The sequence below is a fragment of the Rhinopithecus roxellana genome, chromosome 16 (assembly GCF_007565055.1).
Source record: "Rhinopithecus roxellana isolate Shanxi Qingling chromosome 16, ASM756505v1, whole genome shotgun sequence".
In the NCBI taxonomy this organism is placed as follows: domain Eukaryota; kingdom Metazoa; phylum Chordata; class Mammalia; order Primates; family Cercopithecidae; genus Rhinopithecus; species Rhinopithecus roxellana.
This window is the reverse complement of record NC_044564.1, coordinates 18,134,106-18,159,104: the sequence shown is the minus strand read 5'-3', so window position 1 is coordinate 18,159,104 and position 24,999 is coordinate 18,134,106. Positions and strand designations below refer to the sequence as shown.

Sequence of the window (24,999 nt, the reverse complement as noted above, 5' to 3'; positions counted from 1 at the left end):
CGGCAGGAGAGAGAAGTGCTGCTCTAAGGGGGAAAAGCTCTTTATGAAAGCATCAGATCTTGTGAGAACTCACTCATTATCTCGAGCACAGCAGCATGGGGGTAACCGCCCCCATGATTCGATTACCTCCCACTGGGTCCCTGCCAGGACACGGGATTATGAGAACTACAATTCAGAGTTGGGTGGAGACACAGCGCAACCTTATCACCTTGGATTTGATTCCTAAGGCTGTTGTCACCTACAAGACATGCTTCGTTGTATTGCATTTGGCAGATACCGTGGTCGTTACAAATTGAAGCTTTGTGAGAACCTTGCACCAAGCAAGTCTATTGGTCCCATTGTTCCAACACAATGTGCTCCCTTAGGGTCTGTGTGTCATATTTTGGTGATTCTCACAATATTTCAAACTTTATCATTGTTATTATATCTGATATGGTGATCTGTGATCAGTGATCTTTGATATTACTATTGTGCTGTTTTGGGGAACCACAAACCATGCCCATATAAGATAGTAAACTTAATAAATACGTGTGGGCCAGAGGCAGTGGCTCATGACTAATCCCAGCACTTTGGGAGGCCGAAGTGGGCAGATCACCTGAGGTCAGGAGTTCGAGATCAGTCTGGCCAATATAGTGAAACCCCATCTCTACTAAAAATACAAAAATTAGCCAGGAATGGTGGCATGTGCCTATAATCCCAACTACTTAGGAGGCTGAGGCAGGAGAATCGCTTGGACCCAGGAGGTGGAGGTTGCAGTGAGCTGAGATCGCGCAACTGTACTTCAGCCTGGGCGACAAAACAAGACTCCATATCAAAAAAAAAAAAAAAAAAAAAAAAAAAAAAAAAAAAAAAACCTGAACAAACTGAAAAACCAGCAGCTCTTTTTCAGTTCATCGGAAAATGAGGTCACAGGGTAATCTGCTGCCCCCAGACTGGAGAGACAGAAAGGTAGATACAGAGAATCATGATTTGCCAGAGCAGAAACCTTCCCTGGAATCAGTACCTGGGTGGAAAAGCCTGAACTGCCACTGACGAATACCTGGCAGCATGGATGTGTGCTGCTGGTTAATGTTAGGTGGCAGCTGGACTGGAGTAAGCGATACCTAGAGAAGGGTGAATCATGACTTCTGGGTGTGTCTGTGAGGATGTTTCCAGAGGAGATTGGCGTAGGAGTCAGTGGACTGAGTGGGGGAAGATCTGCTCTCAATGTGGGTGGCACCATGCAGTTGGTTCGCAGCTTGAATAAAACAAAAGAGGAGAAAAGATTTTCCTCTCTCTCTCTCTGTCTCTCCTGGAACTGGGAGGTTCTTCTCCTCCTGCCCTTTAGATATCAAAACTCTAGGCGCTTCCACCTCGGACTGAGAATGACTGCAGTGACTACCCTGGTTCTGAGGCTTGCAGACTTGGACTGAGCCACGCTACTGGCACCCCTTGCAGATGGTCTGTCATGGGACTTCTCAGCTTCCATTAATTGCGTGAGCCAATTTCCCTATAAATCCCCTCTGATTTCTATTGATCACGTTGGTTCTGTCTCTTCAGAGAGTTAAAAACTGGCTGGATGGGCTGGTGCGGTGGCTCATGCCTGTAATCCCAGCACTCTCGGAGGCTGAGGCAGGCGGATCATGAGGTCAGGAGTTCGAGACCAGCCTGACCAACATGGTGAAACCCCATGTCTACTAGAAATACAAAAAAAAAAAAAAGCCAGGCATGGTGATGTGCACCTATAATCCCAGTTAGGAGTCTGAGGCAGGAGAATTGCTTGAATTGGGGAGGCAGAGATTGCAGTGAGCTGAGATCATGCCATTGCGCTCCAGCCTGGGTGACAGAGCGAGACTATGTCTCAAAAAAAAAAAAATTGACTGGGCAAGGTGGCTCACCAGCATAATCTTGGCTCACTGCAACCTCTACCTCCTGGGTTCAAGCAATTCTCCTGTCTCAGCCTGTTGAGTAACTGGGATTACAGGCATGCCTAGCTAATTTTTGTATATTTTTAGTAGAGATAGGGTTTCACCGTGTTGGCCAGGCTGGTCTCAAACTCCTGACCTCAGGTGATCCACCCACCTCGGCCTCCCAAAGTGCTGGGATTACAAGCGTGAGCCACCACACCCAGCTGAGAGTCACTTTTTTTTTTTTTGAGACAGAATCTCGCTCTGTCGCCCAGGCTGGAGTGCAGTGGCACGATCTCAGCTCACTGCAAGCTCCACCTCCCGGGTTCATGCCATTCTGCTGCCTCAGTCTACCCAGCAGCTGGGACTACAGGCGCACGGTGCCACGCTGCCCTAATTTTTTTGTTTTTTTTGTTTTTTTTTGTTTTTTTTTTGAGACGGAGTCTCGCTCTGTCGCCCAGGCTGGAGTGCAGTGGCCGGATCTCAGCTCACTGCAAGCTCCACCTCCCAGGTTTACGCCATTCTTCTGCCTCAGCCTCCTGAGTAGCTGGGACTACAGGCGCCCGCCACAACGCCCGGCTAGTTTTTTTTTTTTGTATTTTTTAGTAGAGACGGGGTTTCACTGTGTTAGCCAGGATGGTCTCGATCTCCTGACCTCGTGATCCACTCATCTTGGCCTCCCAAAGTGCTGGGATTACAGGCTTGAGCCACCGTGCCTGGCCAATTTTTTTGTATTTTTAGTAGAGACGGGGTTTCACTGTGTTAGCCAGGATGGTCTCGATCTCCTGACCTTGTGATCCACCTGCCTCGGCCTCCCAAAGTGCTGGGATTACAGGCGTGAGCCACCATACCCGGCCAATTTTTTGTATATTTAGTAGAGGTGGAGTTTCACCCTGTTAGCCAGGATGGTCTTGATCTCCTGACCTCGTGATCCACCCGCCTCAGGCTCCCAAAGTGCTGGGATTACAGGCATGAGCCACTGTGCCCGGCCAATTTTTTGTATATTTAGTAGAGGTGGTGTTTCACCCTGTTAGCCAGGATAGTCTTGATCTCCTGACCTCGTGATCCACCCGCCTCAGCCTCCCAAAGTGCTGGGATTACAGGTGTAAGACACCGCACCCAGCCAAGAGTGACAGATATTCTTAAGTATGCCAAAACATTATTTTTCTTATTTTCTTTTCTTTTCTTTTTTTTTTTTTTGAGACAGACTCTCCTTCTGTCACCCAGGCTGAAGGGCAACGCATAATCTCAGCTTACTGCAGCCTCCACCTCCCGGGTTCAAGCAATTCTCTTGCCTCAGCCTCCCTAGTAGCTGGGATTACAGGTATGCGCCACCATGTCCAGCTAATTTTTGTGTTTTTAGTACAGACAGGATTTCACCGTGTTGGCCGGTCTGGTCTCAAACTCCTGACCTCAAGTGATCTGCCCACCTCAGCCTCCCAAAGTGCTGGAATTACAAGCGTGAGCCAGTGTGCCTGGCCCAAAACATTCTTTTTCTTTGTTTGTTTTTTGAGATGGAGTTTCACTTTTGTTGCCCAGGCTGGAGTGCAGTAGTGCAGTGGCTCACTGCAACCTCCGCCTCCCTGGTTCAAGTGATTCTCCTGTCTCAGCCTCCCAAGTAGCTGGAATTACAGGCACATGCCATCACGCTTTGCTAATTTTTGTAGTTTTAGTAGAGATGGGGTTTCATCATATTGGTCAGACTGGTCTCAAACTCCTGACCTCAGGTTTATCTGCCCACCTCGGCCTCCCAAAGTGCTGGATTGCAGGCATGAGCCACCATGCCCGGCCTTTTTATTTTTTGATACAGGGTCTCACTGTGTTGCCTAGGGTGGAGTGCAGTGGAGCAATTTTGGCTCACTGCTGCAACCTCTGCCTCCTGGGCTCAAGCGATTCTCGTGCCTCAGTAGCTGGGACTACAGGTGCGTGCGACCTCACCCAGCTAATTTTTGTATTTTTGATAGAGACGGGGTTTTGCCATGTTAGCTACGCTGGTCTCAAACTCCTGACCTCAGGTGACCCATTCACCTCAGCCTCCCAAAGCGCTGGGATTACAGGCATGAGCCACTACGCCCAGCCTCGGCCATTTGTGTGTTTTTTTGTCTTTTTTGTGTTTTTTTTTTTCTTGAGGTGGAGTCTCACTCTGTTGTCCAGGCTAGAGTGCAGTGGCACGATCTGGGCTCACTGCAAGCTCCGCCTCCTGGTTCACAACATTCTCCTGCCTCAGCCTCCCGAGTAGCTGGGACTGCAGGCTCCCGCCACCACACCTGGCTAATTTTCTGTATTTTTAGTAGAGACGGGGTTTCACTGTGTTAGCCAGGATGGTCTTGATCTCCTGACCTCATGATCCGCCCGTCTCGGCCTCCCAAAGTGCTGGGATTACAGGCGTGAGCCACCGCGCCCGGCCTGTGTATCTTTTCTGGAAACATTCAGATTTATGATTTGCAGATATTTCCTCCCATTCCATGGGCTGTCTTTTCATTTTCTTAATGGGTATTCTTGAAGCACAAAAGTTCTTAATTTTGATGAGGTCCAGTTTATTTTTTCTTTTGTTGTGTATACTTCGGATGTTATGTCTGAGAAACCCAAGGTCACAGAGATTTACTCCTGTTTTATTCTAGTTTTATTGTTTTAGTTTATATGTTTAGTTATGTGATTCACTTTGAATTAATTTTAGTATATGGGGCAGGGGACATGGCTCACCCATGTAGTTTCAGTACTTTGGGAAGCTGAGAAAGGAGGATCACTTGAAGCCAGGAGTTCAAGAACAGCCTGAGCTGGCCAGGCACAGTGGCTCATACCTGCAATCCTAGCACTGTGGGAGGCTGTCAGGAGCAGAACAACTTCAGGCCAGGAGTTCAAGACCAGCCTGGCCAATATAGCAAAACCCCATCTCTAATTAAAATACAAAAATTAGCCAGGCATGGTGGCACACACTTATAATCCCAGCTACTCAGGAGGTTGAGGCAAGAGAATCACTTGAACCCAGGAAGTCAAAACTGCAGTGAGCTGAGAAGGCACCACTGCACTCCAGCCTGAGTGACAATGTGAGACCCTATCTCAAAAAAATAATAATAAAGAAAGAAAATGAAAAATTTATATGTGTGTATTCCGTGAGATAGAAGTCCAAATTCGCCGGGCGTGGTGGCTCAAGCCTGTAATCCCAGCACTTTGGGAGGCCGAGATGAGTGGATCACGAGGTCAGGAGATCGAGACCATCCTGGCTAACACAGTGAAACCCCGTCTGTACTAAAAATACAAAAAATTAGCCGGGTGAGGTGGCGGGCCCCTGTGGTCCCAGCTACTCGGGAGGCTGAGGCAGGAGAATGGCGTGAACCCAGGAGGCGGAGCTTGCAGTGAGCTGAGATCCGGCCACTTTACTCCAGCCTGGGCGACAGAGCAAGACTCCGTCTCAAAAAAAAAAAAAAAAAAAAAAAAAAGAAGTCCAAATTCATTCTTTTCTTTTTTCTTTTTTTTGAGACGGAGTCTCGCTTTGTCTCCCAGGCTGGAGTACAGTGGTGTGATCTCGGCTCACTGCAACCTCTGTCTCCTGGGTTGAAACAGTTCTCTGCCTCAGCCTCCTGAGTATCTGGGATTACAGGTGCCCGCCACCACACCTGGCTAATTTTTTGTATTTTTAGTGGAGACAGGGTTTCACCATCTTGGCCAGGCTGGTCTTTAACTCCTGACCTTGTGATCAGCCTGCCTCGGCCTCCCAAAGTGCTAGGATTACAGGCATGAGCTGCCGTGCCCAGCCCCAAATTCATTCATTTACATGTGGATATTTAGTTGTCCTAGCACCATTTGTTCGTTTGTTGAAAAGATTTTTTCCCACCCCCAACCCCCCCACTTTTTTTTTTTTTTGAGCCAGTGTCTCCCTCTGTCGCCCAGGCTGGAGTGCATGGCGTGATCTTGGCTCACTGAACCTCTGCCTCCTGGGTTCCAGCGATTCTCCTACCTCAGTCTCCTGGGTAGCTGGGACTACAGGCACATACCACCACACCCGGCTAATTTTGTATTTTTCATAGAGATGGGGTTTTACCATTTTGGCCAGACTGGTATCGAACTCCTGACCTCAGGTGATCCATCTACCTCAACCTCCCAAAGTGCTGGGATTACAGGCGTGAGCCACCACGCCCGGCCTCCCCACCTGTTTTTTTTTTTTTTTTGGAGACGGAGTCTTGCGCTGTCGCCCAGGCTGGAGTGCAGTGGCCGGATCTCAGCTCACTGCAAGCTCCGCCTCCCGGGTTCACGCCATTCTCCTGCCTCAGCCTCCCGAGTAGCTGGGACTACAGGCGCCCGCCACCTCGCCCGGCCAGTTTTTTGTATTTTTTAGTAGAGACGGGGTTTCACCGTGTGAGCCAGGATGGTCTCGATCTCCTGACCTCGTGATTCGCCCGTCTCGGCCTCCCAAAGTGCTGGGATTACAGGCTTGAGCCACCGCACCCGGCCCCCACCTGTTTTTTTGAGACAGAGTCTCATTTTGTTGCTCAGGCTGGAGTACAGTGGCACCATCTCGGCTCACTGCAACCTCTGCCTCCCAGGTTCAAGCGATTCTCCTGCCTCAGCCTCACAAGTAGCTGGGACTACAGTCATGTGCTACCACGCCTAGCTAATTTTTGTATTTTTATTAGAGATGGGGTTTCGCCACAATGTCCAGTCTGGTCTCGAACTCCTAACCTCAAATGATCCTCCCACCTTGGCCTCCCAAAGTGTTGGTGTTACAGGCATGAGCCACACCTGGCCTCCCCATTTTTTTCTTTTTTCTTTTTTTTTTGAGACAGTCTTGCTCTGCCACCCAGGCTGGAGTGCAGTGAGTGGTGCAATCTCGGCTCACTGCATCCTCCACCTCACAAGTTCAAGTGATTCTTTTGCCTCAGCCTCCCAATAACTGGGATTACAGGGCATACCACCATGCCTGGCTAATTTTTGTATTTTTAGTAGAGATGAGGTTTCAGCATGTTGGCCAGGCTGGTCACAAACTTCTGACCTGAAGTGATCCACCTGCCTCAGCCTCCCACAGTGCTGGGATGACAGGCGTGAGCCACCGCTCCTGGCCCCCATTTGAGTTTCTTAGCATCTTATCAAATAGCAATTGTCCATAAATGTGAGAGTTTATTTCTGGACTGTCAATTCTATTCAATTGACTTATATATCTGTCTTTAAGCCAGTATCACACTTTCTTGGTTCCTGTATGTTTGTATTAAGCTTCCAAATTGTGCAGTGTGATTTCTTCAACATTTTTCTTCTTTCTCAGGCATTGACTTTTTTTTTTTATAAGTCGGAGTCTCGCTCTGTCACCCAGGGTGGAGTATAGTGGCTTGATCTCGGCTCACTGCAATCTCCGCCTCCCGGGTTCATGCCATTCTCCTGCCTCAGCCTCCCAAGTAGCTGGGACTTCAGGCGCCCGCCACCTCGCCCGGCTAATTTTTTGTATTTTTAGTAGAGACGGGGTTTCACCGTGTTAGCCAGGATGGTCTCGATCTCCTGACCTCGTGATCCGCTCATCTCAGCCTCCCAAAGTGCTGGGATTACAGGCTTGAGCCACCGCGCCTGGCAATTTGTTTTTTTTTTTTTTTTTTTTTTTGAGACATACCTCCCTCTGTCACCCAGGCTGGAGCACAGTCGGTGGAATCAGGGCTCACTGTAGCCTTGACCTCTCTAGGATCAAGTGATCCTCCCACTTTAGCTTCCCCAGTAGCTGGGACTACAGGTGTGCACCATCACGCCTGGTCAATTTTTGTATTTTTGTAAAGACGGTGTTTCAGTATGTTGCCCAGGCTGGTCTCCAACTCCTGGGCGCAAGAGATCCTCCTGCTTTGGCCTCCCAAAGTTTACAGGTGTGAGACACATTGCCCTGCTTGAATTTGTTGATTGCATCTCCATGATGTATTTAACATGTTCTTCTGTCCTTGTATTTTAGTCATTCAACAGTGTGATCTAATTTAGGGCCACTTTTACCGCAGGAATAATTTGCAGGTGGTGCCTGTGTTTCCAGAGTCAGAACATGTTTGGTTTATGCTCTTGGTGATATTCAGTGCTATCAGTGATCCTCTCCTGGATCATTTTTTAATTAGAGGTGATTTGTGTTTTGAAAGGGTCCCTTGGGTTGCTGGGGGGTGTATTGTGCATGAGCAACAGAGTTGTTGCAAGGACAGAGTTAGATAATCATGCAACAAAGCACTTGGTGCTATTCCTGGCACACAATGATCATATTGTTGTTGTTATTGTTAGAGCTGTAGGGGGGTACCCAAGTCCTGAGCTCAGGGGCATTTTCTGGCCAGGGCTGTCTCCTCCCTTCTCCTCTGCCCCTGGAGAAGTCTGCAGTGCCACAAAGCTCTGGGAGGCATGTTCAGGACTGCAGCAGCCATCTCTGTGCACGTGGTGGGGCCCCTTCGAGGGAAGGAAGGCCGGAGCCCCACTCACTCGGTGCTTGCACCAGACTGTAAGTGCCCTAACCCCAATACTCTGCCACCTGCATGGCCTGGGGTTTCTGGGGTCTGGCTCGTTCCTGGATTCAAAGCTGTGCATGAGCCTTCTCTTTCAGGAGCCCTCTTTAACTGCAGCCTGGATGTGTGCTTCTCCCTTGCCCCTGCTTCTCTAGTCTAGAACTTGTAGCTCTGCATCTGAATAATCGGCTTGGGCGCTGTAGGGTGCTGCTTCCCATGATCCCTTATGCCCAGCCCAGAACCCAGTACATGATAGGGGCTCAATAAATGTCAACTGAGCCAGGCGCGACGGGGTTCCTGGGCTGTGGAAGACCTGGCGCTTACTCAAATGGTCCCCAAGGCCCTTCCAGGACAGAGGGGCCTGGTGTTGAGATTACTGTGGCTGCCACCCTGACCAGGTCCTTGCCAGCTTCTCCTCTGACCTTGGGCAGGTACCTGAGCCTCTTTGAGCCTCAGTGTCCTCATCTGTTAGATGGAGACTGTTGTGGCACCTCTGGTGAGAGTACAGTGGGAACTGAGCGAGGTGGAACCGAGCAAAATCCTGAGCCAGGGTTCACTGTTGGCCGCAGCAGGCGGCTGAGAAGAATGTTGGATCCCCGGCTCCACGGCCCACCAGCCATCTGGGACTGGCAAACCCATAGGGACGGAAGGTTCCTCAGAGACCACAAAGCCCATGCGAGGTCTCTGGTGTTGAAGGGATTCTGAGGACAGGAGGAGCCAAATTACCTATCCAGGGTCACCCAGCCAAGGCGGGTTAGAACCTGAGTTTGGTGGCTCTCAGGTCTGGCCAGTTTCTTTCTCTCTTTCTTTCTTTCTTTCTTTCTTTCTTTCTTTCTTTCTTTCTTTCTTTCTTCCTTTCTTCCTTTCTTCCTTTCTTCCTTTCTTCCTTTCTTTCCTTTCTTTCCTTTCTTTCCTTTCTTTCCTTTCTTTCCTTTCTTTCCTTTCTTTCCTTTCCTTCCTTTCTTTCCTTTCTTTCCTTTCTTTTTTTTTGATGGAATCTTGCTCTGTCACCCAGGCTGGAGTGCAGTGGCATGATCTTGGCCCACTGCAACCTCCGCCTCCCAGGTTCAAGTGATTCTCAGGCCTTAGCCTCCTGAGCAGCTGGGATTACAGGTGTGTGTCACGACGCCCAGCTAAGTTTTATTTATTTATTTTTTTTTCCAAACTGAGTTTTGCTCCAGTGCTCAGGCTGAAGTGCAGTGGCATGCTGTCGCCTCACTGCAACATCTGCTTCCTGGGTTCAAGCGATTCCTGTGCCTCAGCCTCCCAAGTAGCTGGGATTACAGGTGCGTGCCACCACGCCCAGCTAATTTTTGTATTTTTAGTAAGGATGGGATTTTACCATGTTGGCCAGGCTGGTCTCGAACTCCTGACCTCAGGTGATCTACCTGCCTCAGCCTCCCAAAGTGCTGGGATTACAGGCATGAGCCATTGCACCCAGTCCCTGGCCAGTTTCTGCACACTAGTGAGTGGGTAGGGAGCTGGCCTGGGAGGAACACTGGGAGGGGAGGGGGCAAGCTAGGAACCAGGACCCTGGAACTCTCCCAGGACTGGATTAGTGCCTCCCTCAGAGTTAGGACACGGCCTTGGGTCCAACAGGCCTAAGTCTGAGTGGGTGTGTTGTGTGGCCTTAAACACATCACTCCTTCCCCTGCACCCTCCAGCCTGTTTTCCACCTCCTGTTTTCTCATTGATAAGATGGGCCTGGCCAGGTCATTCTGGGAATGAAATGGAAGTGCTTAGCAAGACCTCTGTAAGTGGAGGCTGCTGCTGTCACTGTTGCCATTATCCTCCCTTTCTGCTCCACCCACGTCCTGCTCTTCTTCCTTAACCCTCAGCCCTTCCTGAGTCAGACTAACCTGACCAAGTCAGGGCTCTGTCTCAGGACACGTGGAGCCAGGACTGGAAGCCTCCACTGGACAGGCGCCAGGCAGCCCCTGCAGGTTGGGGAGGTAGAGGCTGCTGGAGTCGGGAGGAGCCAGGTGAGGGTGTTGGAACATAACAGGCTTGGGAGGCAGGCAGAAACCTGCCCTTCTGCGAGCTCTGATCTCTGCCCCCTCCTGGGAGCAGACAGGGTAGGGCTGTGGCCTGAAAGCAGCTGTCCCTCCTTTGCGCAAGCCCGGACCACTGCACCCAGAGAGATTCCATCTCTGACCTTCCACTTGTTCATCTCCAGCTCACCATGGCCAAACAGCTGCAGGCCCGAAGGCTAGACGGGATCGACCACAACCCCTGGTGAGCCAGCTGAGCTGGGGAGGTGTGTGGGTGTCCCCTTGGGCATGGGTTGGCCATCCGTGGGTTCACAGCAACTCAGCAGTACCCCGGATAGTGGCGGTACACAGACTGCCAGATTCCAGCCACAGCTCAGGAGAGGCAGGGCCCGAGGGAGCAGGCTTGGTTCAAATCTCAGGTTTCTCCTGCATGACTGTGGCACTAGGACAGGTGACATACCTGCTCTGAGCCTCATGTCCCCATCTGCAAAATGAAGAATTATACCCACCTGGGGAGCATTGGGGAGGAGAAAGTGAAATGCCATCCAAAGCCATTTACCCAGGCGCCAGGCTAAGCGCTTTCCAGGGATGACTTTCTTTCTCACTTGGTACAGAGTCAGATACCCTAAAATAAGTAAGATAAACAAGTAAGATATAGTCGGATCTTCACCATACATTTGCAGAGGTTGATACTGTTTTCTTTTTTGACTTATTTTCTTTTCATTTTATTTTTGAGATGGAGTTTTGCTCTTGTCGCCCGGGCTGGAGTGCGATGGCGCGGTCTCGGCTCACTGCAACCTCTGCCTCCCAGGTTCAAATGATTCTCCTGCTTCAGCCTGCCAAGTAGCTGGGATTACAGGCATGCAACACAACGCCCAGCTAATTTTTTTTCTTTTTTTTCCCCCCAGATGGAGTCTCACTCTGTTGCCCAGGCTGGAGTGCAGTGGCATGATCTCGGCTCACTGCAGCCTCTGCCTCACGGGTTCAAGCAATTCTCCTGCCTCAGCCTCCCAAGTAGCTGGGATTACAGGAGTGCGCCAACCACACCCAGCTAATTTTTTTTTTTTTGTATTTTTAGTAGAGAATGGGTTTCACCATGTTGGCCAGGCTGGTCTCGAACTCCTGACCTTGTGATCCACCCACCTCAGCCTCCCAACTGGGATTACAGGCATGCGCCACCGCGCCTGGCCCTAATTTTTATATTTTTAGAGAAGATGGGGTTTCACCATGTTGTCTAGGGTGGTCTCAAACTCCTGACCTCAAGGGATCTGCCTGCTTCGGCCTTCCAAAGCGCTGGGGAATACAGGCGTGAGCCACCGTGCCCAGCCAAAAATGACAGATTTTAGACATATTTATTGGTATGCAAATTCAACTCAGCCAAGTCTTGACTCTGCTCCAAACTAGCCCCAAACCACGTACCAGCCTCTTCATCCAGCTTCCCAGCCTTTCTCCCACCTAGAGAGGTGGCCACCAGGCAGAGCCAGAGCAGAGGATTATGGGTCCAGAGATGATGTGTGCCTGGGCTGGTGGGGCCCTGTTCTGCCCAGAGTAGGGTAAAGAGCATAAAACTGCTTGAGATGGAAGTAGAAAGGCTGACTGGCTATGCCTTGTACTAGCTGAGAGGCTTTAGGCAAGTCACTCCACTCCTTATCCCCACAGTGGTCCAGGAACAGGACATGCCTCACAGGCCATTATGAAGGTTGTATGAGCAGTGCTTTTAACTGTGCTGTTGACAAATCCGAGGAGTCATGCAATCTGTACAGGGAGTCTCAACTAGTATTTGGAAAGAATAGAGTAGGATAGGACAGGACAGGGAATACTGCAGTAGATTGCACCAAGAAGGATGAAGCTTCCATTCCATGTTTGTGCTGCACAGGGTTGATGATGCAAAGATGATTTCTTGGCCGGGTGTGGTGGCTCACGCCTGTACTCCCAGCACTTTGGGAGGCTGAGGCGGGTGATTCACCTGAGGTCAGGAGTTCGAGACCAGCCTGGCCAACATAGTGAAACCCTGTCTGTACTAAAAATACAAAAAGTAACTGGGTGAGGTGGCAGGCGCCTGTAATCCCAGCTACTCGGGAGGCTGAGGCATGAGAATCGCTTGAACTCAGGAGGCAGAGGTTGCAGTGAGTTGAGAGTGTGCCACTGCACTCCAGCCTAGGGGATAGAGCGAGACTCTGTCTCAAAAAAAAAAAAAAAAAAAAAAAGAAAGATGCTTTCTTCCTATGGGTCGTGGTGGAAGAACTTGGAAAGCCTTGGGCTGACTCCTGTGATCATCAGTGTGCCTGACTGACCTAATCTCAATACAGGGGACCAGCTGTGGCACTCAGGCAGATCTTCAGGCTAGGACAGTTGCTGCTTTTCCAGTTTTTGTTTTTCTTGTGTGTGGCTTTTTTTTTTTAGACGGAGTCTCGCTCTTGTCATCCAGGCTGGAGTGCAATGGTGCGATCTCAGCTCACTTCAACCTCTGGTACCCGGGTTCAAGCAATTCTCCTGCCTCAGCCTTCCGAGTAGCTGAGATTACAGGCCCCCGCCACCATGCCTGACTAACTGTTACCTTTTTAGTGAAGACAGAGTTTCACCACGTTGGCCAGGCTGGTCTCAAACTCCTGACCTCAGGTGATCCGCCCACCTCGGCCTCCCAAAGTGCTGAGATTACAGGCATGAGCCACCGCGCCCAGCCAATTGTCCAGTTTTTCTAAACAGGCCAAAGTCCAGGTCACCATGTAGGGCTGGTCTGGTGCTGATTCTCCGTTTGTTACCCAGGGTGGAGTTTGTCAAACTGGCCAGTGAGCATGATGTCGTGAACTTGGGCCAGGGCTTCCCGGATTTCCCGCCCCCAGACTTTGCCGTGGAAGCGTTTCAGCATGCTGTCAGTGGAGACTTCATGCTCAACCAGTACACCAAGGCATTTGTGAGTCTCCCCGTCTCCCTGGAGGCACTGGGGGAGGAAGGGGGCGGGGCTTTCTGGACATCAAGCCCACACAGGCGTCAGGCTTCAGAGGACAGAGCCAGGGGATTCTGTGTGACCATAGTTCAGTGTTTACTGAGCGTGTCCTCTGTCCCAGAGCCTGTACCTCATGGTCTAGTGGGGATGGCGGACAAGAAACCAGTAACGACAGGCAGTGGATATGTGCCGTGATGGAGGAGGATGGGATACCGCGGGAGTAAGAAAGAGGGAATGAAACCTGGGGAGGGGACTGGAGACATGCGCTAACACTTCCTGGAGGAGGTGACACTTAAACCAAGTCCCGAAAGACAAGCTGCTGTTTGGATTACACTCTAAATCCAAACTTTTTCTGGAAAGTCCCACGTAGTAAATACGTGACAGTACTTGGGTTAGAACTGTGGTTCTTTTTTTCTTTTTCTTTTTTGAGACAGGGTCTCACTCTGTTATCCAGGCTGGAATACAGTGGCGCGATCATGGTCCACGGCAGCCTCGACCCTGCCAGGCTCAAGTGGTCCTCCCACCTCAGCCTCTGGAGTAACTGGGACTACAGGTGTGCGTCACCATGCCCAGCTAATTTTATTTATTTATTTATTTATCTTTGAGTCGGGATCTCACTCTTGTCACCTGGGCTAGAGTGTAGTGACATGATCACGGCTTACTGCAGCCTCTACCTCTTGCGGCTTACATGATATGTCATTTCCTGGGGCTCATGTGATCCTGCCACCTCAGCCTGTAGAGTTGCTGGGACAACAGGGGTACGTCACCTCGCCCAGCTAATTTTTTTGTATTTTTTGTAGAGACAGGGTTTCGCCATGTTGCTCAGACTGGTCTCAAACTCCTGGGCTCAAGTGATCCTGCCACCTCAGACTCTGAAAGTGCCGGGATTACAGGCTTGAGCCACTGCGCCCTCGTTCTTTTTTTTTTTTGAGACAGAGTCTCCCTCTGTCACCAGGTTGGATTGCAGTGGCGCAATCTCAGCTCACTGCAACCTCTGCCTCCCAGGTTCAAGAGACTCTCCTGCCTCAGCCTCCCAAGTAGCTGGTACTATAGGCGTGCACCACCACACCCAGCTAATTTTTGTATTTTTAGTGGAGATAGGGTTTCACAATGTTAGCCAGGATGGTCTTGATCTCTTGACCTTATGATCTGCCCACCTGGGCCTCCCAGAGTGCTGAGATTGCAGGCGTGAGCCACTGCACTCGACTGCACTCATTCTTTTTAATGGCTGCATACTGTTCTGTTGCCTAGATGTGCCATAATGTATTTAAGCAGTCCTGCACTGATGGACTGCTTCTGCTATCTCAGTATCTTAAGCAGTGCCACGGCAAATTTCCCTGTGTGGACATCTTTGTATACATGTGCATTTCTCTAAGATAAATTCCTAGAAGTAAAACTAGCGAATGAAAGACTATAAATATTTATAAATACAATAGGTGGATATTGTTAAGAAATAGTGTGTGCCTGTAATCCCAGCTACTTGAGAGTCTGTGGCAGGAAGACCGCTTGAGCCCAGGAGTTTGAAGCCAGTGCAACATAGTGAGATCCTGTCTCAAAAATTAACAACTAAGTAAATAATTGCCTTCCAGTGAGGTTTACTCATTTACATCCCTGCCAATAGGCTGGTCTCAGAGTTGGTTGTAAAGTTCCCTCTTTGATCCAAAAAAAAAAAAAAAATTCATCTGGATATGTATCTTTTTCTTGCTGCTTTTTCTTTTATTTCTTTCTTTCTTTCTTTCTTTTTTTAATAGAGACAGGGGCCGGGCATGGTGGCTCATGCCTGTAATCCCAGCAATCTGATAGCCTGAGGCTGGCAGATCACCTGAGGTCAGGAGTTCAAGACCAGCCTGGCCAACATGGTGAAACCCCGTCTCTAATCAAAATTAGCCGGGTGTGGTGACAGGCGCCTGTAATCCCAACTACTTGGGAGGCTGAGGCACAAGAATCGCTTGAACCCGGGAGGTGGAGGTTGCAGTGAGCTGAGGTGGCGCCACTGCACTCCAGCCAGGGTGATAACAACAACAACAATAGCAAAATAGAGACATGGTCTCCTTATGTTACCCAGGCTGGTCTCAAACTCCTGGGCTCAAGCAGTCCTCCCACCTTAGCCTTCCAAAGTGCTGGGATTACAGGCATGAGCCACTGTGCCCAGCCTCACTAAATATGTTACCTCTTTCTTTTATGTTGCAATATTTCTCTCTTCCTGTTTTAACTTTGCTCATGGTGCCTTTTATTTTTATTTAATTAATTAATTTATTGTCTGAGACAGAGTCTCAATTCTATTACCCAGACTGGTGTGATCATAGCTCACTGCAGCCTGGATCTCCTAGGCTCAAGCAATCTTCCTGCCTCAACCTCCCGAGTACCTGGGATTACAGGCATGTGACACCATACCTGGATAATTTTTTGATTTTCCATCAGTAGAGACAGAGTCCCTCTGTGTTGCCCAGGCTGTTCTCAAACTCCTGGCCTCAAGCAACCCGCCTGCCTCATTCTCCGAAAGTGCTAGGATTACAGACGTGAGCCACTGTGCCTGGCCTGTGCCTTTTGTTGTACAGAAAATTTTTATTTTTGTGTGGCCAAATCTGGTTTAGTGAGTTACTGGGTTAAGTTCTAGACAAGGTTTTGATCACTTGGCTTAGCCTTGAGTATTTTTGTTTTGTTTTGTTTGTTTGTGTTTTTTTTGAGACGGAGTCTCACTCTGTCGCCCAGGCTGGAGTGCAGTGGCGCGATCTCGGCTCACTGCAAGCTCCGCCTCCCGGGTTCACGCTATTCTCCTGCCTCAGCCTCCCGAGTAGCTGGGACTACAGGTGCCCGCCACCACGCCCGGCTAATTTTTTGTATTTTTAGTAGAGATGGGGTTTCACTTTGATTATTTTATAAGTGTCCTCAGCAAACAAGTTTCTGGATCTAATCTTCCTTTCAAAAAGGGGTGCTTCCAAAGCTGCAACATGAGGTTCCTGACCCTCAACTGTGTGTGACTTTAGACAAGTAATTTCTTCTCTCTGGGTCTCTATTTTTCTACCTGTCAAATAGTGGGGATCAGGCCAGGCGCGGTGGCTCACATCTGTAATCCCAGCACTTTGGGAGGCTAAGGCAGGCGGATTACCTGAGGTCAGAAGTTCCAAACCAGCCTGGCCAACATAGTAAAACCCTGTCTCCACTAAAAACACAAGAATTAACCGGGCATGGTGGCGCGTGCCTGTCGTCCCAGCTACTTAGGAGGCTGAGGTAGGAGAATCACCTGAACCCGGGAGGCGGAGGTTGCAGTGAGCCACGATTGTGCCACTGCACTCTAACCTGGGTGACATGAGTGAGACCCTGTCTCAAAAAAAAAAAAAAAAAAAAAAAAAACTTCTCCTGCAAAGCTGCTGGGAGGATCAGGTGGGCACAAAAATGACAAACATGCTTCTTAAACTTAGAGATGTGGAAAGTGGGGAGTGTCTACTGCCTCGCGGGCTCTTGGACTGAGGTTCATGGAGGCAAGCATTTCCTCTGGTTCTCTGCTGAATCCCCACCCTGGGCTCCGGGCCTGGCACAGAACAGGCCCTATGGCAAATGCTGGTGGAGGAGATGGAAGAGCGTATATCTGAGTCAGTGCAGGCCTGGTGGTTGGGACCCTGGAGTCTGGGACCATATAGATTGTGTAACCTTTACCTCCCAGAGTACACAGGATCACAGTAGCACCTGCCTCTGGGTTGCTGAGAGGACGAGATCAAAGAAATCCCACAAATAGCTTGGTGTGTAGAGAAGTCCAGAGTGTTGAAAGCTAATCTATTTCGTGTCCCCTGGGGCCCAGGCTACCAGTATCTGACTTTGCCCCAGGCTTGCTGCTGGAAGGTGCTAGAACTGCCTGGATACAGCTGGGCAGGAGGATGGGCCTGGCTGAGCTGGACAGTTGACCCCCACTGTCCTGGCAGGGTTACCCACCGCTGACGAAGATCCTGGCAAGTTTCTTTGGGAAGCTTCTGGGTCAGGAGATGGACCCGCTCAAGAATGTGCTCGTGACTGTCGGTGGCTATGGGGCCCTGTTCACAGCCTTCCAGGCCCTGGTGGACGAAGGAGATGAGGTGAGTGGGCAAGACTTGGGCTGAGTGGGACTGAGAGGTCAGGGCCGTGCTGACTCCAGCTGATTTGAACCTTCTATCAGGTCATCATCATCGAACCCTTTTTTGACTGCTACGAGCCCATGACAGTGATGGCAGGGGGTCGCCCTGTGTTTGTGCCCCTGAAGCCGGTAAGGATGCTAGGTAGAGGGTGGATGGGCAGAGGGATCCAAGGCATGGGCTGAGTTGGACCCTGGGAGTTGGAACAGGAGGAAGGAAGTGAAGGAATCCAGTTCCCCTAAGCTGGGAGGGCAGAGGGGAGGTGTGTGTATTGGGATCCTAGGGAAGAGAAGGTGGGGATGGATGCTGGGGGAAGAGCTGCACGTCACGTGGGTAAGTGGTGCCCCCCCTGCCACCTTGCAGGGTCCCATCCAGAACGGAGAACTGGGTTCCAGCAGCAACTGGCAGCTGGACTCCATGGAGCTGGCCAGCAAATTCACATCACGCACCAAAGCCCTGGTCCTCAACACCCCCAACAACCCCCTGGGCAAGGTACTGGAGGGACCTCCTTCCCTGGCCCCCTGCAGAGCTAGTCGTGTCTCCTGCACTGTTACTGAGTTGCTGCCGTGGGGCCTCGTGTGGGAGGGCCATACACAATGATCTCTGAGGACCAAGGCTCCAGAGGTCCCAGGACAGGGGCAGGAATACCCAGGGAATGCCTGAGGGCTACAACAGTGAACTGGGCTGGGAGCCCCCATCACTTCCCAGTGACCATGGAATAGTGACTATGCTTCTCAAAGTATCTCATGTGTAATGTGGGAACCTGAGGGAACTGACCTCATGGGTCATTGTTGCAGGGATCCAATGCAATGGTGCGGAACAGCCCATAGCACTGGGCTTGGCTGTATTCGCCATTTATTTATTTTTTCAAGACGGAGTCTCACTCTGTCTCCCAGGCTGGTGTGTAGTGGTGTGATTTTGGCTCATTGCAACCTCCGCCTCCCGGGTTCAGGCAATTCTCCTGCCTCAGCCTCCCGAGTAGCTGGGATTACAGGCACCTGCCAACATGCCCAGCTAATTTTTGTGTTTTTAGTAGAGACGGGGTTTCTCCATGTTGGCCAGGCTGGTCTCAAACTCCTGACCTCCAATGTTCTGCCCGCCTTGGCCTCCCAAAGTGCTAGGATTATAGGCGTGAGCCATCGCACCTGGCCACAGCTGTGTTCTTTAACCTCTCTGAGTAGGCCTCTGTGTTTGGGGATGGTCCCAGCTGCAGGTCTGTGCTCTCCTTGGGCATCCACAGGTGTTCTCCAGGGAAGAGCTGGAGCTGGTGGCCAGCCTGTGCCAGCAGCATGACGTGGTGTGTATCACTGATGAAGTCTACCAGTGGATGGTCTATGATGGGCACCCGCACATCAGCATTGGTGAGCCAAGCCTGCCCAGGGCCCCTCCCCTGCACATTGGTGGCAGGGCCTTGACCCCACCTGAGAGTCAGCGCAGGCCTGGTAGTTAGAACCCAGGGTTCTGGAGTCCTGCAGATCCTGTGACCTTTGCCTCCCAGAGTACACAGGAAAACAAAACACAATAGCACCTGCCTCCCTGGTTGTCGAAAGGATGAGGTCAAAGAAATCCTATGCCGGGAATGATGGCTTACGCCTGTAATCCCAGCATGAAGGGAGGCTGAGACTGGCAGATCACTTGAGGTCAGGAGTTCGAGACCAGCCTGGCCAACATGGTGAAATCCCGTGTCTACTAGAAGTACAAAAATTAGCTGGGCATGGTGGTGCGTGCCTGTAGTCCCAGCTACTCAGGAAGCTGAGGTAGGAGGATCACTGGAACCCGGGAGGTGGAAGTTGCAGTGAGCTGAGATGGTGCCATTGCATTCCTACCTGGGCAACAGAGCGAGACTCCATCTCAAAAAAGAAAGAAAGAAAGAAATTCTGCAAATAGCTTAGTATGTAGAGGAGTCCAGGATGCAAGAGCCTATGGGTGCCCCCTGGGGCCCAGACCACCACCCTCCCCCTTACCCCTCACCCCAGTCTCAGCAGCTGCTCTGTTCGGCCTTGGGCAGCCAGCCTCCCTGGCATGTGGGAACGGACCCTGACCATCGGCAGCGCCGGCAAGACCTTCAGTGCCACTGGCTGGAAGGTGAGTTGCCGAGGGTGGGAGGTCACCACCCCCTGCAAGATCCTTGGCAAGTGAGGTGGGCCTGGGAATGAAGAAGGCTTTAGCCAGGCCTGGAAGGACCTCCCACTACCTGTGCTCCTGCTCCAGGTGGGCTGGGTCCTGGGTCCGGATCACATCATGAAGCACCTGCGGACCGTGCACCAGAACTCCATCTTCCACTGCCCCACACAGAGCCAGGTGAAGAGGGGCAGGGGACGCCATGGGGGAGCGGGGAGACAATGAAAGAGCCCAGGCTGGCCCCCGCGTCAGGGAACAGCTAATCTGTCTGGGTGTCCGTCTGCCCTGCCTAGGCCGCAGTAGCCGAGAGCTTTGAGCGGGAGCAGCTGCTGTTCGGCCAACCCAGCAGCTACTTTGTGCAGTTCCCGCAGGCCATGCAGCGCTGCCGGGACCACATGATACGCAGCCTACAGTCAGTGGGCCTGAAGCCCGTCATCCCCCAGGGCAGCTACTTCCTCATCACAGACATCTCAGACTTCAGTGAGTGAGACTGGCCGGTCTGGGCAGGGCGCAAGGGCTGGAGGCTGCAGGGGCCTCAGTGTGGCCTCTGTTCCCCAGAGAGGAAGATGCCTGACTTGCCTGGAGCTATGGATGAGCCCTATGACAGACGCTTCGTCAAGTGGATGATCAAGAACAAGGTGGGCTGGGCCTCTGCCGTGCAGCCATGTATGGTTTCACAGCTTGTGGGCTGCTCAAGGGTGCCCAGGCAAGAGGCTCCTGGGCCAGATCCTAGTCTGCCTCTGCCGTGAACCTTGGGGCAGGGTTGTATCCACTTAAAAGAACGAGGAGCCTCTTTTCTTTTTTCTTTTCTTTTCTTCTTTTCTTTTCTTTCTGCCTTTTTTGAGACAGAGTCTCGCTCTGTCTCCCAGGCTGGAGTACAGTGGCGCGATCTCAGCTCACTGCAAACTCCGCCTCCCAGGTTCACGCCATTCTCCTGCCTCGGCCTCCTGAGTAGCTAGGACCACAGACGCCCACCACCACGCCCAGCTAATTTTTTTTTGTATTTTTAGTAGAGACGGGGTTTCACCGTGTTAGCCAGGATGGTCTTGATCTCCTAACCTTGTGATCCACCCGCCTCGGCCTCCCAAAGTGCTGGCATTACAGGCGTGAGCCACCATGCCCAGCCTTTTTTTTTTTTTTTTTTTGAGACAGTCTCACTCTGTCGCCTAGGCTGGAGTGCAGGGGCGCAATCTCAGCTCACTGCTACCTCCACCTCCAGGGTTCAAGTGATTCTCCTCCCTTAGCCTCCCAAGTAGCTGGGTAGCTGGGATTATAGGCACATACCACCACGCCTGGCTAATTTGTGTATTTTTAGTAGAGACAGGGTTTCACCATGTTGGTCAGGCTGGTCTCCAACTCCTGACCTCAGGTGATCCACCCCACTTGGCCTCCCAAAGTGCTGGGATTACAGGCGTGAGCCACCATGCCTGGCCCAAGGAACCTGTTTCTAACTTGCACAGAGATGCTGTGTGGGCTGGCAGGATTTCCTGCCTCTTTGGATTCCGTCTTCCCATCTGTACAGTGAGGAGTTGGACCATTAACTCTGAGGTCCATCCAGGTTCGATCTGTGACTCTAAGGCTTTGTTCTTCTCTGGCTCTGCCCTGACCTGCTCCGTGAACTTCCCTCTCCCGGCGTCTGTCTGCCCTCTATACCCAGGGAGGGACTTGGAATGACGTTCTGGGATCCTTTTCCTCTGACTTTGTGTTTGTTTTTGTTTTGAGACGGATTTTTTCTCTTTCACCCAAGCTGCAGTGAAGTGGCACAATCTCAGTTCACTGCAACCTCCACCCCTGGGTTCAAGCAGTTCCCCTGCCTCAGCCTCCCAAGTAGCTGAGATTCCAGGCATGTGCCACAATGCCCAGCTAATTTTTGTATTTTTAAGAGATGAGGTTTGGCCATGTTGGCCAGTTGGTCTCGAACTCCTGACCTCAGGTGATCCACCAGTCACAGCCTCCCAAAGTGCTGGGATTACAGGCGTGAGCCACCACGCCCGGCCATTTTCCTGTGACTTTGATGCAGCACTGGGTGCGGGATTGGAGCTAACTCTCCTTCCCTGCCTGGTTGTGGGAACCTGTCTGTCCCCTCTGGGGCCAAGGCCTGCTGGGCCACGAAGCCGTGTTGAGACATGTCCTTCCTCCTCCCCAGGGCTTGGTGGCCATCCCTGTCTCCATCTTCTGTAGTGTGCCACATCAGAAGCACTTTGACCACTATATCCGCTTCTGTTTTGTGAAGGTAAAGGGCGGGGCTGGGGGAAGAAAGACCTGCCAGAGCTTCCCAAGGCCTGCTGGGGGCATGGGGAGAGTGTGGGACCTATCTGTGCTGGTGCAGGCTGAAGCCACGCTCCAGGCCATGGATGAGAAGCTGCGGAAGTGGAAGGCGGAGCTCTAGCCCTGAAGTCACACCTTGGCCCTGACATCCCCACGTGCCCGCAGAGATACTCTGGGTGTCTGTCTTTGTCCAGGTTTCAGACATGTCTGGGTCGGGGAAGATGCTGTTGGGAAACCTCAGAATGTTCTGGGTGGGAGCCGCCCTTCTTCATCTTAGAGAACCAAGTGCCTCCTGTCTGAAAGGTGAGGGTGGCCCAACCTGGGCCTCTCTCAGCCCCTCTGTAGGTGGGTTTGTAGGGTCTTGGTTTGCTTCTGGTCTCTCCAGGCTTGGCCGACACTGACAGTAGAGTCCCACTGTGTATCGATCACATCCCAGCCCTGCATGGGCCCTGCTAAGGCTCAGGCATAACCTCACCTTTCCTGGCTCATCTTGGCCTTGGGGATTTGCCTTTAGATTTGAGTGCTCAAGCCACTCCTTTTCATCCATAATAAAATGTTGAAGTTATTCAAATCCTTTTTGACGTTTTCTCTCTGTTTCACACTCGAGCGATGGCTGATCTAACTTGATAAGAATGCCCGGGAGAACCTCAGATACCCCCACAACTTTGTACAAATGACTTCTATAGTCACACAGTTAGTGGCACAACCAGGCCTAGAACCCAAGGCCCCCAAATGAATTCCTTACTGTTAATCTTTTTTGTTGTTGTTGTTGTTGTTGTTTAGATAGAGTCTCGCTCTGTCACCCAGGCTGGAGTGCAGTGGCGCGATCTCGGGTCACTGCAACCTCCATCTCCCGGGTTCAAGCAATTCTCCTGCCTCAGCCTCCTGAGTAGCTGGGACTACAGGCACCCACCACCATGCCTGGCTAATTTTTGTGTTTTTGTAGAGATGGGGTTTCACCATGTTGGCCAGGCTAGTCTCAAACTCCCGACCTCAGGTCATCCACCCGACTCAGCCTCCCAAAGTGCTGCGATTACAGACATGAGCCGCCATACCTGGCCTCTCATATTAATCTGATGGTAGCAGTTATTGGTGCTGGGTGTGGTGGCTAGGGTGCGGGTGTCGCGTGTGTGTGTGTGTGTGTGTGTGTGTGTGTGTGTGTGTGTGTGTGGAGGGGATTGGGGCTTGTGACAAGGAAGACATGGACATTCCCACAGCGGTGAGAGAACAGCACAGTGGGGGCCAGGAGGACCCAGGACTTAAATAATTCTCAGGAGGAGGAGAACTGAATGTTGATCATGCACACCCTACCTGCCAGGCACTCCGACGCACATTATCTTACACAACCCTCTGAGACTGAGACCTGAGTTATCTCCAGTTCACAAGTGAGGAAAGCACTCTGGAGGTGAGGTGAAGTGGGGTGCCCAGGCCTTCTAGCTGGCCCTGATTGAGTCTCACTGGATAGCAATAGTAGCTCCTGAATTTCTTTGGAAGGTGGTGTTAGGGGCCTGGTCTCGAAGTTGCATTTGCATAGCAAGCACATGGGTTTGGCGCATATCATATGTTTAACTGGGTGAGCTGATAGGAATGTATCTTACAATAAAATACATATTAGGTCTTTGCCCCTGATCCTTAGTAAAGAATTCCTAAAATCCTTGGAGTTTCTGGAAGATAGGCATGTCGTGGTAGTCACATGGAATCCCTCTGCACTGTGCGATTACGGTGTCAGAACTTTCAGCCCATCGGGCCCCCTCCATCTCTGCCTCCAGGGAGGTGCGAGGGACTAGACTTTGAGCCCAATCACATGGTCTGTGTCTTTTTGTTAATCGTTTTTTGGGGGGGATTTTTGTGTTTGTTTTTTCACATGGCCAATGTCTTAGTCATGCCTACAAAATAAACCTGTCAAAAGTCACAACAAATTTATTATAAGATAAGCCTGTAATCCCAGTACTTTGGGAGGCCGAGACGGGTGGATCACGAGGTCAGGAGATCGAGACCATCCTGGCTAACACAGTGAAACCCCGTCTCTACTAAAAAATACAAAAAACTAGCCGGGCATGGTGGCGGGTGCCTGTAGTCCCAGCTACTTGGGAGGCTGAGGCAGGAGAATGGCGTAAACCCGGGAGGCGGAGTTTGCAGTGAGCTGAGATCCGGCCACTGCAGTCCAGCCTGGGCGACAGAGCGAGACTCCGTCTCAAAAAAAAAAAAAAAAAAAAAAAAGATCTAAGTTGGAGACCGGGCACGGTGGCTCACACCTGTAATTCCAGCACTTTGGGAGGCCGAGACAGGTGGATCATCTGAGGTTGGGAGTTCAAGACCAGCCTGACCAACATGGAGAATCCCATCTCTACAAAAAATACAAAAATTATCCGGACTTGGTAGCAGGCGCCTGTAATCCCAGCTGTTTGGGAGCTTGAGGGAGGAGAATTGCTTGAACCCGGGAGGCAGAGGTTGCAGTGAGCAGAGATCATGCCACTGCACTTCAGCCTGAGCAACAGTGAGACTAGATCTCAAAAAATAAAAGGCATTAATGGCTCATGTCTGTAATCTCAGCACTTTGGGAAGCCAAGTTGAGAGGATTGCTTGAATCCTGGAATTTGAGACCAGCCCTGGCAACATAGTGAGACACTGTACAAAAAGAAAAAAAAAAAATTAGTCGGGCATGGTGACTCACACTTGTAGTCCCAACTAATATAGTCTGTTAATTAAAAGAGAAAGACGCTGGGCGTGGTGGCTCATTCCTGTAATCCCAGCACTTTGGGAAGCTGAGGTGAGCGGATCACCTGAGGTCAAGAGTTGGAGACCAGCCTGACCAACATGGAGAAACTCCGTCTCTACTAAAAATACAAAATTAGCCGGGTGTGGTGGCGCATGCCCATGATCCCAGCTACTCGGGAGGCTAAGGCAGGAGAATCGCTTGAACCCAGGAGTCAGAGGTTTCCATGAGCTGAGATCACACCATTGCACTCCAGCCTGGGCAACAAGAGCGAAACTCTCAAAAAAAAAAAAAAAAAAAAAAAAAAAAAAAAAAAGAGGCCAGGTGCGGTGACTCACTCCCGTAATTCCAGCCCTCTGGGACACCGAGGGGGGCGGATCACTTGAGGTCAGGAGTTCAACCAGGTTGGTCAACATGGGGTCAACATCAACCCTATCTCTACTAAAAACACACAAAAAATTAGCTGGGCATGGTGGCACGCTCCTGTAATCTCAGCTACTTGAAAGGCTGAGGCA

The 24,999-nt window shown here is 51.0% G+C and overlaps 1 protein-coding gene across 9 annotated transcripts in view; it reads left to right on the top strand.

The window, feature by feature from the left end:
* KYAT1 (kynurenine aminotransferase 1) overlaps positions 1-22,344 on the top strand; it is a 38,418-nt gene extending 16,074 nt beyond the window's left edge. For 2 of the 9 annotated variants that reach the window (XM_030919483.1, XM_010360899.2), the window contains exons 2-13: positions 10,512-10,570; positions 13,093-13,240; positions 17,194-17,343; positions 17,424-17,510; positions 17,743-17,871; positions 18,620-18,740; positions 19,388-19,464; positions 19,591-19,680; positions 19,794-19,980; positions 20,059-20,138; positions 21,647-21,733; positions 21,830-22,344. In XM_030919483.1, the coding sequence (XP_030775343.1) occupies positions 10,518-10,570; positions 13,093-13,240; positions 17,194-17,343; positions 17,424-17,510; positions 17,743-17,871; positions 18,620-18,740; positions 19,388-19,464; positions 19,591-19,680; positions 19,794-19,980; positions 20,059-20,138; positions 21,647-21,733; positions 21,830-21,889 (1,269 nt within the window). In that variant the 5' untranslated portion in view covers positions 10,512-10,517 and the 3' untranslated portion in view covers positions 21,890-22,344. Of the gene's footprint in view, positions 1-1,372; positions 1,476-7,977; positions 8,332-9,602; positions 9,622-9,838; positions 10,318-10,511; positions 10,571-13,092; positions 13,241-17,193; positions 17,344-17,423; positions 17,511-17,742; positions 17,872-18,619; positions 18,741-19,355; positions 19,465-19,590; positions 19,683-19,793; positions 19,981-20,058; positions 20,139-21,646; positions 21,734-21,829 lie in introns of those variants that run through there. The other 7 variants (XM_030919480.1, XM_030919479.1, XM_030919482.1 and 4 more) reach the window with 7 other exon arrangements.
* The last annotated feature ends 2,655 nt before the right edge of the window (positions 22,345-24,999 follow it).